At 30.7% G+C, this 13,500-nt stretch overlaps 2 protein-coding genes across 2 annotated transcripts in view; one reads left to right on the top strand and one right to left on the bottom strand.

Moving 5' to 3' along the window:
• The window catches only part of LOC129225317 (arginine--tRNA ligase, cytoplasmic-like), a 59,298-nt gene extending 54,557 nt beyond the window's left edge, over nucleotides 1-4,741 (top strand). Inside the window, exons 13-14 of the mRNA XM_054859909.1 lie at nucleotides 1,292-1,536; nucleotides 4,594-4,741. Coding sequence (XP_054715884.1) covers nucleotides 1,292-1,536; nucleotides 4,594-4,703 — 355 coding nt within the window. The 3' untranslated portion in view covers nucleotides 4,704-4,741. The remainder of the gene's footprint in view (nucleotides 1-1,291; nucleotides 1,537-4,593) is intronic.
• A 267-nt stretch (nucleotides 4,742-5,008) lies between these two features.
• Nucleotides 5,009-13,500, bottom strand: part of LOC129225310 (nuclear pore complex protein Nup98-Nup96-like) — a 102,205-nt gene continuing 93,713 nt past the window's right edge. The window contains exons 35-38 of the mRNA XM_054859901.1: nucleotides 10,746-10,869; nucleotides 10,511-10,650; nucleotides 9,213-9,310; nucleotides 5,009-5,422 (exon numbers count right to left, since the gene is read on the bottom strand). Coding sequence (XP_054715876.1) covers nucleotides 5,221-5,422; nucleotides 9,213-9,310; nucleotides 10,511-10,650; nucleotides 10,746-10,869 — 564 coding nt within the window. The 3' untranslated portion in view covers nucleotides 5,009-5,220. The remainder of the gene's footprint in view (nucleotides 5,423-9,212; nucleotides 9,311-10,510; nucleotides 10,651-10,745; nucleotides 10,870-13,500) is intronic.

Below are 13,500 nucleotides of genomic sequence, written 5' to 3'. Positions count from 1 at the left end.
TAGGATACATCTAAGCTTTGAGTTATGAAAGTTATAAATTTCTATCTTTCGCGCATGCGCAGTGAATTAAACGTTCACTGAGCATGCTCGAACATGATTAATTGCTTTAAATGTTTATATTTCATTAAATTTTCAATATTTTAACCACAAATTTTATTCTTATATTTCTCTAATATGCTGTCAAATATTCTGAAAATTAAGTAACGTTTGACTAAAAAACTCTGCGTGATGAGAGCCAAAAACCTTCAAGAACAATTTTGCATTTTTGAAAAAAAATGCTTGTATCTCCGTGGGAGATACTTTCAAGAAAATGTAAAAATAAATTTTTGATAGTTTTAAAACTTATTTCTGAAATTTATAGCTTATTCCCAGTTATTTGCAATGAAAAATAATCAAAAACCTTTTTTTGTTCCCTCAACTTGTTGCTGGTCACCTAAATGAATAGTATAGACATAGCTTTTATTGGAAAACGACAGCTGGAGTATACTTTTTTTGTGAAATAAATTACAGAGCATTCGGTCTTTTATTTCTCCAGAAATCCGTAAAAATGTGAATTTTTAAAAGTGTCCCCATACTTTTGGTCTTACTGTAGTGTATGTATATCTATATATGAAATGGTAATCAAATTATGACTGCATCTATTTACATTTTCAAGTAGCCGAGTTGCACTTCTTGAATGAAATATTCACTGTCAGCAAAAGATTAAAAACTTGAAGGTTGATTTTCTTCAACTTTTTAAATCCTTTCCTGCTGTGGATGTTCGTAAAAATCGCAAAAAAAATGTTTGGAATGGCTCAGTAAAGGAATGAAACAATAAATAATTCTTAGTCCATGTTCAAGTGAACAAATTTATTAATCTAAACCAGTTTTCTAATTTTTTTGTGCAATCTTCAAACGGTGTGTATGTGTATGCTCTTTATTTATTTATTTTTTTAAAAGTAGCGAAGTAGCGACTACTTTTCAAAAGTAGTTTGTAGTTGCTACATTTTGAAAAACGTAGTTGTAGTTGTAGTTAACTACATTTGTAATAAAGTAGTTGTAGTTCGCTACAAAAAGAAAGTAGTTTTTCCAGCCACTGGTGGAAAGTGTATGACACCTAACAAAAAATCAAATTCCTCTGTATTACACTTTTTTTTTTTTTGACAAATTACTTTTTTTATTGCACATATTCACTATTTCAGTCAAATGTTATTCAACTGAAGGTTTCATTCATATTTTCTGAACTAAAGAACGTGACATTTTTATCTGAAAACTTGGTCATGTCCTTAAAAATGTTTTTAATATATTTCAGATCCATTGCCAGGAATGTAAATGTGAGCGAAAGTGCTTTAAAAGAAGCTGCCAAATCAACTGAAATAATATTGGAACATCCTAAAGAATTAAAACTTGCCAAAATAATATCAAGGTTCCAGGAAGTTATCATAAATGTTATTGAGGATTTATCTTTGCACACACTTTGTGATTATCTGTATGAACTATCTGTGGTGTTTAGTGAATTTTATGACAACTGCTACATCATTGAAAAAGACCCCACAGGTAACAAAGCTTTCGCCATGATTTTTTTCATTCAAAAATTTTCATTTTAGAAGTTTAAGTGTTCACCTTATGTTAAAGATGTTATGTGTAGAACGTTGATATTATTTTTAAAATACATTCAGAAAATTTTGTATTAAAGTAGCTTCTACATTTATCGAGAAATAAGTTTTAAGCTGTAGGTGTTGATCTAGGGCATGGATTCTCAACCACAGGTCTGTGGAACAAAATGATAGCTCCTCAGAGACTCTGCGTTGAAAATTTTTCCATGTTAACAGATATAAATAGAAGAAAACAGTTAAATAAATGCAATTAAAACCATACAATATTTTTTTTATGTTAGTTTGACCATGATTTTTCAATTTTCTGTGATTTTTCTAAAAGGTTCATTTACTTAAATTTAATAGTTTTCAATAATTATATTTGTTTCAATTTTATTGTAAGTAAATAAAAATCTTACATTACTTTACTGTAATAGTTTTTTTTTCCTTTCAATAATCAAATCATTCCCCAGTTCTTTTAATTTTTTTAACATTTTACTGGTTTGTAGGTCAAAAAATATTGAGAAACACTGACCTAAAGTATTCACCTATTTGGTAATAAAAGTTCTGTTTTTATGTACTTTTTGCTTAGATAGTGATTTTCTCCATCAAAAGTGGCAATTTTATGAAAATAGTTTCATTAAGTTAATTCTAATACTTCTGTGATTTTATTTGGTTGAGTCCTACTTGCAACTATTTCTCCATTAATTTTGCTTCAATTTTGTCCTTGTTATTAACTAGTTACTGTCCAGAATTTCCTTTGCATTTCTGCAATTGAAATTATATATACAGCATTATATTCTATCAGGGTTTGCCGATATATGTCAGTCGATATAGATCATGATATATATATCACAATATATATCCAATATTTATTTTGAAAATATGATATTTTGATATTTATTTTTTCAATTATGGTATTTTAAGTATAAAAATTATATTAATCATAGTAATATTGTTCATTTATTATTAAAAATAGCCAAAAAGTCATGCACTATATTTTTATGATGTATTAATACATCATTAATACAGCAAAGTAATATAACATTTCTTTTTTATTTTACATTCATTTTTACTTTCTTCTATATCTAATATATAGAAAAAAAGTATTGGATTTGTGCAAATTTTCAAATTTCGACGGATTCGAACGTTTTGAGGTGTGCTGAGTCCATTTCGACTATTTTTGGAAAATGTCTGTCTGTCTGTGTGTGTGTATGTGTGTGTGTCACGTCTGTGTGTGACCAGTTTTTTGTGGCCGCTCTACAGCAAAAACTACCGCATGAAATCGAACGAAATTTGGTACACATATGTGCCGCTATGTGAACTTGTGCCCATTGGTTTTTGGCGCGAATTCCTCCAAGGGGGGTGGAGCAATGGGACGTTTTTTGAGTTACGCGTGCTTGCTATTCCTCAGGAAGTAACTGGCGGAATCAAACAAAATTTGGTCCATATGTTGCCATTAACAGGAACAGGTGCTGGTGTCAATAACTCAAACGGGGGTTGAGCTATAGAACGTTTTTTGTCGTCAATTGTGACTGCTGTACCTCAAGAAATAATGAACAGAATGAAAGAAAAATGTATCGGCAAGTAGCCCTTAGTGGGTATAAGAGCTGATTTTATTTTTGTGTCAACAGCTAAAAAGGGGGTAGCGCAATCACCCGTTCTTTTTTTCCATTGTGAGTACCCTATCTCAAGAAGTAATGCTACATTCTGGTTGAAATTTGGAATATATGTGAATCCATATGTAAACAGGCTTTGCTTCAATTTTGACACCAATCGCTCCAAGAGGTGTTGATTTTTTTTTTTTGCGAATAAAAATAGCTTTATTAATGCAACAATGAGAAAGATAAATCGTAATAGATTGTCGTCTGCGTATTTCTCGTGATTTTAATTGTATGGAAATGATCGGAAATATTATCTCAATGATTTAAAATTTTTAACTGTTGCCATCTTGCGTTTGTTAACAAATAAAATATTTGTAATTAATTCAAGCAAGGTTTTTAAAATAACTTTCAATTTTCGCTCTTTGCTTTGCTTTTGCAATAATTCAGACATTGGGATGGTCGTCAAGTTTTCGCATGTGTAATTTTGTTTTTGTTGGGAATAATTGCTTCCTCATCAAGCATGGGGAGGGATCAGAAAAAAAAGAAAAATATAGAAGAAAGTTTCGTGATGGCCACAACATACTAGTTACTATTAGTAATGTAACAGATTTAAATCATATTAAAAGTGCTGAATTAAATATTAAACGTCGGTCAGAAAAATAGAAAATGTCTTATGACTGTGCACCAACTAATGCATTTTTTTTTAAATGTCTGAATCATATAACTGTGTAAAGGTAGTTAACAGAAGAAAAAGGAGTAAAACGGCTAATGCTAAATTAATTTTATTAATATTGACAAAAATGTGAAATGAAATGTTAGATATACATAATGAGAGAAACCTTAATTTTAAGTCTACATATTATAATAATAATGTAGGGAAATAAAGAGCGATTTGAGGATGCATTTACTATTTTGAAGACTTTAGTTTGTGTCGATTGAAAAAATCGGATAGTTTCGAAAATATCATATTTTTGAACCCTGTATTCTATATTCCATCATCATTTTTTATGCTTTGCCCAGGATTGGTTGAAGATATCAGTATCAGGTATAATAGGGGAGGGGGGGGGGCAGTTGGCTGGAGAATATCGTATGGGCAAGAGCCACTGCAGTGAAAAGAGTTTCCTTTTATCTCAGCGCAATGCTCAAACAAAATATTTTAACAAATGGATAGCAATCCAACTGCTTTAAGCTGGAGGGCTCTGATTTCTGACTTTCCAAATGTTTGTGTACATGCAGATTTCCTTTGATGACAAGCCCATTTAGAATGTTGAATTTCATGCCCCCAAGAGTCCCTGTTCTATATTTGTTTAATACTTTTTAGCATAATTTTCCCCTTTCTGTTCTAAAACAATTCTTACTAAATTCATTGTCACTTTTGAAACTGGTTTTTGTTGAAATTCTTTAAATCTTTTCAGGTCAAATAAAGAATATCAACATGAGCAGGCTGCTGCTGTGTGATGCTACAGCAAGCATGATGACTACAGGCTTTCATATTTTAGGTTTAAAGCCGTTAGAAAAAATGTAAAAAAGTTTTTAAGGTGTATATTGAACTAATAAAATGGATATGTTTAAATACAGATGCTTATTGTTTAGAACTTATTTAAATAAGAATAGGACTTTTTAAAGCTTAATTTTTCGATGCATTAAAGAACCAAGCTAAAAACTAAAGTATGAGAGCTCAATCACTTCTGCAGACGTAAACTGATTTATATTTTTGAAAATACTTGTCCATCTTTTTATTAAGTTTCTTTCTCACTGCATACCACTTTTCAAAAAAAAAAAAAAAAAAACTTCTTTTAAATATTCATTTTTTATTAAAATATGCTGACATTTAAAAGAAATCTATTTTATTTTTAATTTAAAATACAATTCATCTTCATAATTTGCTATGTATTTACAAGCTTATCATAATAATAAAAAATTACATCAATATACAATAAAATGCAATAACATTTGTGACATTATAATACATTAATGACATCAAAGAAACCTCATTTTCCAATGAATAATTCGTCTATAGTTCCAAGTGCAATTTCTTAATCTTATATTTCTGAAGTAACTTCTTCAACGAAACAATGGGCCAAAAATCTATTTTCCGATTCTGCATAATCATAAGGCATAGGTAGGTTTTTGAAATAGCGTGTTAATGAAGTGAAAGTATTCTTTTTCGTTCTACTTGCTTGTAATATAGCAATGGACCGAAGTATTGTAGCTGTCTTTTTTGCCATTTCAGCAATACTAAGCCTAGAAAAAAATCATGTCTGAATAAAAACTTGTGGAAAGCATCCAAAACATTTTTTAACATTTGATTTATCACACAAAAAACACTTCTATTACATAAAACTTGAACATTTATCACACAGTAATTTATCTTACAGGGATCTGAGTGGGTCAGAGAGCAAAAAGGAGGAATTCCAAAAAAAAAATTCGTTAAAAGGGGATGATATCCAAAAAAATTTCCTGAAAGGGATGATGAATTGATATCCAAAACCGCATCAACGTAGAACCTGGAAGCCATGATATTCAAAAATTCAATAAAAAATGGCTAATTTGCCAGTTTTTAAAGGTAATACGTTAATAATTTTGTACAATTTCCTGCATTGTACCATTTCTCGCAAGAGCCTAAAATAAATCTAAATTTTGAAAAAGAGGCCACAATTTCTAAACCCCGGAGTTCTTGAAGAAAGGGTTGGGGGGAGTCAGAGGTTAATCTTGGCTGCATCACACAATAGTATCAACTTTTCATGTTTTTACTTTCTTTTACAAAACAGGAAGTATTGTGTTCGCGAAAAAAATTTCACTCAAAAATCGGCCTTAATTTCCATTTTTGCTCGCCCCCGAATGAATATTGATTTTTTTTTTCAACCCCACCACACATGGATACATGCCTAAGAATGTATAGACACCTGAAGAATCCATTTTGACGATCCCCGAGTTAATTACGAGTTTTCTTGTGACGTCCGTGTGTATGTGTGTATGTATCTCGCATAACTCAAGAACGGTATGTCCTAGAATGTTGAAATTTGGTACGTAGACTTCTAGAGGGGTCTAGTTGTGCACCTTCTCTTTGTGGTTGCATTCGGATGTTCCAAAGGGGGGGTCTTTTTACACCTTTTTTGGGGTAAAAATCATTGTTAATTTCAATGTAAACTCAAACGGTGCTATAATTTGGCAATTATATCGCCAACAGGGTGGCAATAGATCAGGGATAAGTCGGGGAACTTTATTAATCAGGGGAATTTTGAAAAATAACAAAGAATCAGGAAAAAATTGATTTTATGAAAAGAAACAAATTTTTTTTTTTTTTTTTTTTTTGTGTGTGCTTTACAAAATTAAGTATCCTAATTCCATATGCATTTTTCCGCCAAATTATCTGTTCAAAAAAAAAAGTAAAATTAATGATGGTGCGATTATACACTGCCGCATATTTGTGCATCTTTTTTTCCTCAACGTCAAAGTATTTAATCTTACTTATTAAGCACACAGGATGAACTTCCTTAGATTGCTTCTGCATCTGTTAGGTTGTTTATTTTACCTAGCTTGAAAATTTCCTTTCACGCTTTCCAATGTGACGTAAAATAAACAACCATACAGGCAAAGAGGAAGCCTTCATTAATGCCTTAGCTCCTTTGCCTTTATTCCATTGTCTCAAAATGATTAGTAAACTGTAATCACAATTTCAAGAAGAAATCTTGGGTTTTTGAATTAATACTGATAAAAGCTTATAAAGTTATTTCTTCTTCGCGTTTTTAATTTAATTGCTAAAATTGAACTTTTCAATCAAAAAAAACTTTGTTTTTTGCTGTTATACTATTTGCTGTTGCCGCAGATTATAAAGGTTTTCTTTTCTTCAGACTTAAATGATTCTTTTAATTTATAACCAAGTTGTGGTTTTCTTTTATATATTTTGATTTTTTTTTTCCTTCTTGCATTTCAAAGTTGTTACAAAGGCAATCTAAGATTTTTTTTTCGGTTACATACTGAAATCATTTGAAATAGAGTTAACTTGTGTACTTAAGTAAATGTCTTTATTTTTTTATTGTTAAAATGCTGTATTCATTCATTAAAACCTATGTTCTTGATTAGAGAAAAGCTCCCTATGAATGGATGTCAAAAGGTTTCATCTGTTTTGCATAAATATGTCAATTAGTTATATAAGAATAACTACATTACTTCTATTCTTTCACTATTACTTGTTTCTTCTTGCAACAATCATTATACTGTTTGAAAATTTTAGTTTCAAAATAGGTTCAATTACTTTTTTAGTTCTACCATAAATACACATATGTTTTTTAAGAGTGATTTTAATAGTTTCTTAAAACTCTTATGCAAAGTGGTTTCTGGAAGTAAAGTATTTTTTTTTTTTTTTTAATTTTCGATAATCTTTCCATTGCAGAAAAAATTTAATATGCTGTTTTGCAGTTTCCCCCCCCCCCCCCCCAAAAAAAAAAATTTTCTTGATGTGGTTTTTTTTTTTCCATTTTTCTAAAAAGTATCATCTTTTTAAAATATATCTTTAGTTCAACAACTTTACACAACTTAAAACATTTAAAATACTGCATTGTATACAAACATACAATGGATTTCAAGTGGAGCAAAGAAAGGAAACCATTTACATTGGTAACGTAAATCAGGGAAATTTGGTGAACTTAATCAGGGAAAAGTCAGGGAACTTTTTTTCACAGTGCCTGTCGCCACCCTGGCCAAGCTTTTAGTCGCCAACTTGACGACAAATTCGGCGGTTTTTTTTTTTTTGTTTTTTTTTTAATCTGGTTTCAATTTGGCCATATTTAGAGAGTTAACCATTAAATCACATTTGGGAAAATTTATCTGCATAAAACGTTTTCTTTGCTTAGGTTCACAACAAATTTGCGGTGAAAATATTTGAAGTGTTTCTTTGCTCACTCCGAGGCACTATTATTTTTAAATTAGAGTAAAAGGAAGTCATGTGAGTCATCCATCAGCTCATTTAGAGAAAAATAGATTTTTTCTCATTAAAGCATTTGAGTTTATAGTGTTAAACGACTGAGATTATAAATTTTAAAAATAGGTCTGTTTGTAAAGTAAAAATTTACAACGGAGAAAAAAATCTAAAATTTCTTTATGTGGTAGAACATACTTCTCATAGGAAGAACTGAAAATAAATAAATATATATGTATATAAACAATTGGTTATCTTTTTCCTTGCATTCATTGCAACCCAAAATTTGTCTTTAAAAACTTCCTAATACAACTTCGGAATCAAAAGGACAACTTGCAGCCGCCTCATTTAATCATGAAATCTCAAAACTTTTAACAAGCTGTAAAGCCTAAACGGTTTGAGATTCACCATAAATACTTTTTACACTTTCTTAAAATGCACAAAAAAAGTAACCATGCCAAGTTTCAATAAAATTCGAGACTGTGGGTGCTATGCCGCATTTTTTCTAAAATAAATTAAAGAAATAAAAATATTATTGAAATAATGAATAAAATAAGCAGATATAAGGTAGCATATAGAAAAATACCACCCAACATTAAAAATAATTGAAATACTTGCAGGATGCAAAAAGATTGAAATCTCAAACGAGGCATGCAAATTTCGGCGCACCACGTGTTTGACAACGTTGGCATGATTCCAAAACATACGTTTTTGGCAGATATCGCGGAGGGTAATGATTCGAAGGAGAAAAATAAAAAGAATAAGAAATCGGAGACCCGAAAATTTAAAAAAATAGTCTTTTTTTTCCCGATTTTTGAGAAAAACACGGCCTAAAAGAAGACAAGAAAAGGAGGAAAGGTTTCAAAAGTCAACAGAAAAAGCCGGAATTCCAGCAAAAGCCGGAAAAATCTCATCCCTGATCTAAACAAAGCTTTAAATTTTGGAGGTTACACCTACTAACAAGACAGCCAAAAACCTAACTTTTCTAGCAAAAAGAATATAATTAAAAATCCATTATTCATTAATAAAGAAAAAAACATACATGAAATATTTCAAAGCAATGCTACAAAATAATTTGTTTGCATTACATTTAGTTATCACATATACCCTTACCTGTCTTTCAAATTTGGAGTTGGTACACTAGATAAACGTTTACATAATGATATCACTTGAGGAGTAAATTTCTCTAAATCATAGGCACTGGTTTCTCGCTGAAAATAAATAATTATATATTATTGACGTATAAAGAAATAATATGAGCTAATGCTTCAAAATGTTAAAGTTGCTTTATGGAAACTACTACAGGTGATGACTAAGTTTTCCTGAAGCACAGATATTTGATTAATATTACCATTAAAAAAAACTGGCATTTAACTTTAGTAGAAGTAATCATTATTCTAACAACATAAATGTTTCTATTGAATTTCAATGAGTTAATGTTTATTATTAAGCTCTCAGGAACTCCGTTAAAAATATTAGCGAAGTTAAAACTGAATCTCCCCGGAGAATTACCGAGATTGGAGGAAGTAATATTGTTGCTAAGAACCATACAAAGTTACCCTGTATCCATAGCTTTTTAAAGACCTAGTTTTGGGGATTACCTTGATTGACTAATAACATTACAGTGGAACCTCAATTTTCTAAGCTAATTGGAACTTTTAGTGCCTCGGATGTTGGAAACCTCGGTTAATAGAAACTTAGTATAAAAACTTGTCAAAATTGCAAGTTTTTAAATGCGTTAATTAAATATACAATCTAAGATTTTTAAAAGATGAAAACATAAAAGTAATATTTTACAGTTAAAAAACTGAAATAGAAAAATAACTTGAAGTTTTAAAATGCAATTGGAATTTTTTTGTAATGCCAAGTTAAATATTAAAAGATAAAATGTATAAAAATAAAATAAAATAAACAAATTTCCAGAAAATATTTTTATTTTCAAATTGAAAATTTATCTTTTTTTTCTTTGTACCTATTTACATTTTTTTTTTTTTTTAATTTGACTTTATTATTGGCTTGGTTAACAGAGGTCTCGGTTAATCCATGTTCTACACAGTAATAATAAATCAGTTCAATCAATACAGAAGGTAAAAGTTGGATTGAATCGGGTTCTGCCTGCTCCTAAATAACGCATATTTTAGTTCACTGTAAATAAGGGGAAAAGCTACATTTTATCTCAATGGAAATGTGAGAGATTTTCAAATGATTCTCATTAATTAACAGCACTGAAATCTTAATTTTCCAAACAACAAAAAAATCCAAACATGCTCCCCATTGATAATTCTAATTAAAATAAAACATTTTCCAAACATTAAGAATGTCTCCCATTTTTCAATCATTTTTTTCTCGAACAAAAACAAATGGTTACTGAAAAATCAAAACACCAATGAAAACAATATTTCTTTACGTACCGACAATACACCTTCCACCATGCGGCACATGTTAATATAATCCAGATACACTTGTCCTCCACTAGCCCAGTCCAGTATAGAACAACTTCTTTCGGGCAAAGATAGTTCTGAAAGGTACTTCAGCAGGTAATCATAATCTTCTACCAAAAAAAAAAAAGAAGGAAAGAGTCGGTGAGAAAAAGTTTTTGCTACAGATCATCAAACTCATAATTTTACTTTTCAACAAATATTTTACCATTGATGACTGCATCTGATGCTAGATGCTTAATGACTATGTCATGGCTTTTATTCCAGTAACCAGCCTTTAATAAAAACCAAGCTTCTTCTGCTCGTTTATTCATACTGTGTGCCTTTATTGCCTAGAAAAACAAAATGCTTAATAATATTTTTTTCTTTTTTTTAATACATTCATTGTATAAAAGAATCCCACAGAAAAAATAAATTGATTTGGGATTAATTGCAAAAAAAATATATTAGTATAATTGTTACAACATACTGTTCATCTGCACTAGTTCTACTCCAAACAAATTGTTTCTTTTTACCACTTAATACATTTAACTGTCTGATAGAGCTCAAGATTCAGAAAATGTTCAAGTGGCCAATGGCCACTGGACTCAAAAAACATGGTGGCCACCAGTTTTACCGAGTTTTGAAACCAGCGCTCTACTACGAGAATGGGGGAGGGGGGATTTAAATTTGTTTTGTTTTTAATTTTAATTCTTGACGGGAACTAACAAATATTATGAAAGTGATGTTAAAGAATGTGAACAAGAAATATAAATTATATTAATCATGGAAATATAAGAGGAATTGGCTGAAGGTTCCAGGTTGGCTCCTGAAGCAAATGGTTCATTCCACCCATTTTAAAGTTTCATAAGAAAAAAAATCATTAAACCAAAAATAAAGTAGTGTACACAATAACAATGCCCACAGTGGGAAGGAAAAATAAAAAGAATCCCCCCCCCCTCAAAAAAAAACAATAAATTTCTTTAAAAAAATTTTTTGTAAATCATTGCAAATGCCATGGTTATAAAAATCAACATGCACTTCTCAGGTAACAAGATTAATGAAAAGAATTGATTTAAAGAAAATTCACACGAAGGGAATTAGAAAAAATATTAGATAAACATATAATTTGAATTTCTTCAATAATTAAAATTATTGTATTTATTTATTTATTTATTTTTTTTTATTTATTTATTTATTTATTTTTTTTTTTTTTTTTTTTTTTTTTTTTGAGATAAAAACAATTAACTACAAACCGCCCTCAAGAACCCCTCCAGTAACATACAGTTTGGCATTTACCAAGAAAATATTTCCAAAAAAAAACCTTTTTGCATTATTTCAACTAAGAGTATGACCAAACATGGCAACTACATTCCATGCGCAGCCACCATGTTAGGATGGTTATGAAGGGAAAACGATCAAAGGACTAACTATTTGGCTTATATTTTAATCTGATGCGATTGAGGATTAAAAAAGTACAGCAGTTATTCGAATAAATAGAAACTAGCCCCTGTTGTTTAAATGATATTCAATGGAACACATTCATAATCATGAAATACACCGCTAGCTCAGTTAATTCCTCGGAGCTGGCGGTGTATTTCATGTATTTCTGCCTTAGCCCTGGCTATAGGGCGGTACCTTACTGAATATACCTTGCCTTGCCTTCAATCTTCGAGTTGAACCGAACCATTGTTTCGGTCATTCGTGTGGTCAGTGCTAATTCTGTATTAGCTACCAGTTTGGTTGGCACTCTTGGCTTCCTTAAGAGGTTTTCCACCTCCAGCTCAGTCACTCCTATGCCGTGCTGATGAGTGCTAATAAGCACAAAACTGCAGTCCTCGGCTGGAATTGACTGAGCTGGCGGTGTATTTCATGTATTTCTGCCTTAGCCCTGGATATAGGGCGGTACCTTACTGAACATTCATAATCAGTCTCGAGTATTATAGCTTACACATCACAGCAGAAATATAGGATATAGTTTCTAGAAATAGTTTTTTTTTCTTTCTGTTTTCAATGATGTATAGGATTTTTAATGAAATACAGGATTTATGGGGCAACATAGAACTTTGATTTTGGCAAAGAAATGATAAAAAAGAGGGGGGTGACTTTGTGCAGTCAACACAAAGTTGCTTTTTCAAGTTTTAAATTAATTTGTCTTCCTATTTTGATGATTTTCAGAATGAAGGCTCTTTGAGATAATTGGAATCAAATAGGATCGGAACGACCTTCAAGGGTTTATGTAAAAAAAACATATATTATGGTGTTTCTTTTTTGAATAGAGCCACAATTTTCATAATATTTTCACACTCTCAGCACAAGATTTAAAGCAAAACATATAACTGTTCTAGAAAAAGAAGTAGAAAAAAGTAATATCGTATTTTCCTGCATGCTATCCGCAGGTCCTAAAATCGGCCTGAAGAAAAAAAAAGTGTATAATTCGCGCCAGCGTACAATACGGTGTAAAAAAAATAAAGTTTGAATTTAATATACCATTTGAGCAACTAAACTAAAAACGTGAAAAGGTAATTACTTTGAAGGCATAATCAAAATTAATCTGAAATATAACAATGTCTTCTTGAAATCATGATTATAGTATGCTAATTACTTGAAAAACAGAGTCAAGACAAAGGAGCATAATCTTGTGCAAATGGCTTCTGTTTTGTTTTACATGACCTGAATTGCGTAAGAGGAACATTCAATCAACGTAAAATAACCAACATACAGGCAGGCAGCGAGAAAGAACATGCAAGTTTTGTAAAAAAAAAAACAATATTCAGTCGGCGTACAGTCTCCATTGGTGATTACTACTGTAAATATTGAGGTTCAATACGCTGGTGTTAAGAAAAAAAATCAGATAATCCGCAGCAGCATATAATCTGCACCTCATAAACTTTGCCTTTTTTAATCTGCGGATTATATGCAGGAAAATTCTCAATTGACTTGCCTTTCAGAATTACTCTCATCATTTTGCTGACCACATGGTT

Source organism: Uloborus diversus, chromosome 6 (assembly GCF_026930045.1).
Source record: "Uloborus diversus isolate 005 chromosome 6, Udiv.v.3.1, whole genome shotgun sequence".
Taxonomy (NCBI): Eukaryota; Metazoa; Arthropoda; class Arachnida; order Araneae; family Uloboridae; genus Uloborus; species Uloborus diversus.
Note: the sequence above shows the minus strand (reverse complement) of the source record. Positions and strands in the feature narration are given on the sequence as shown.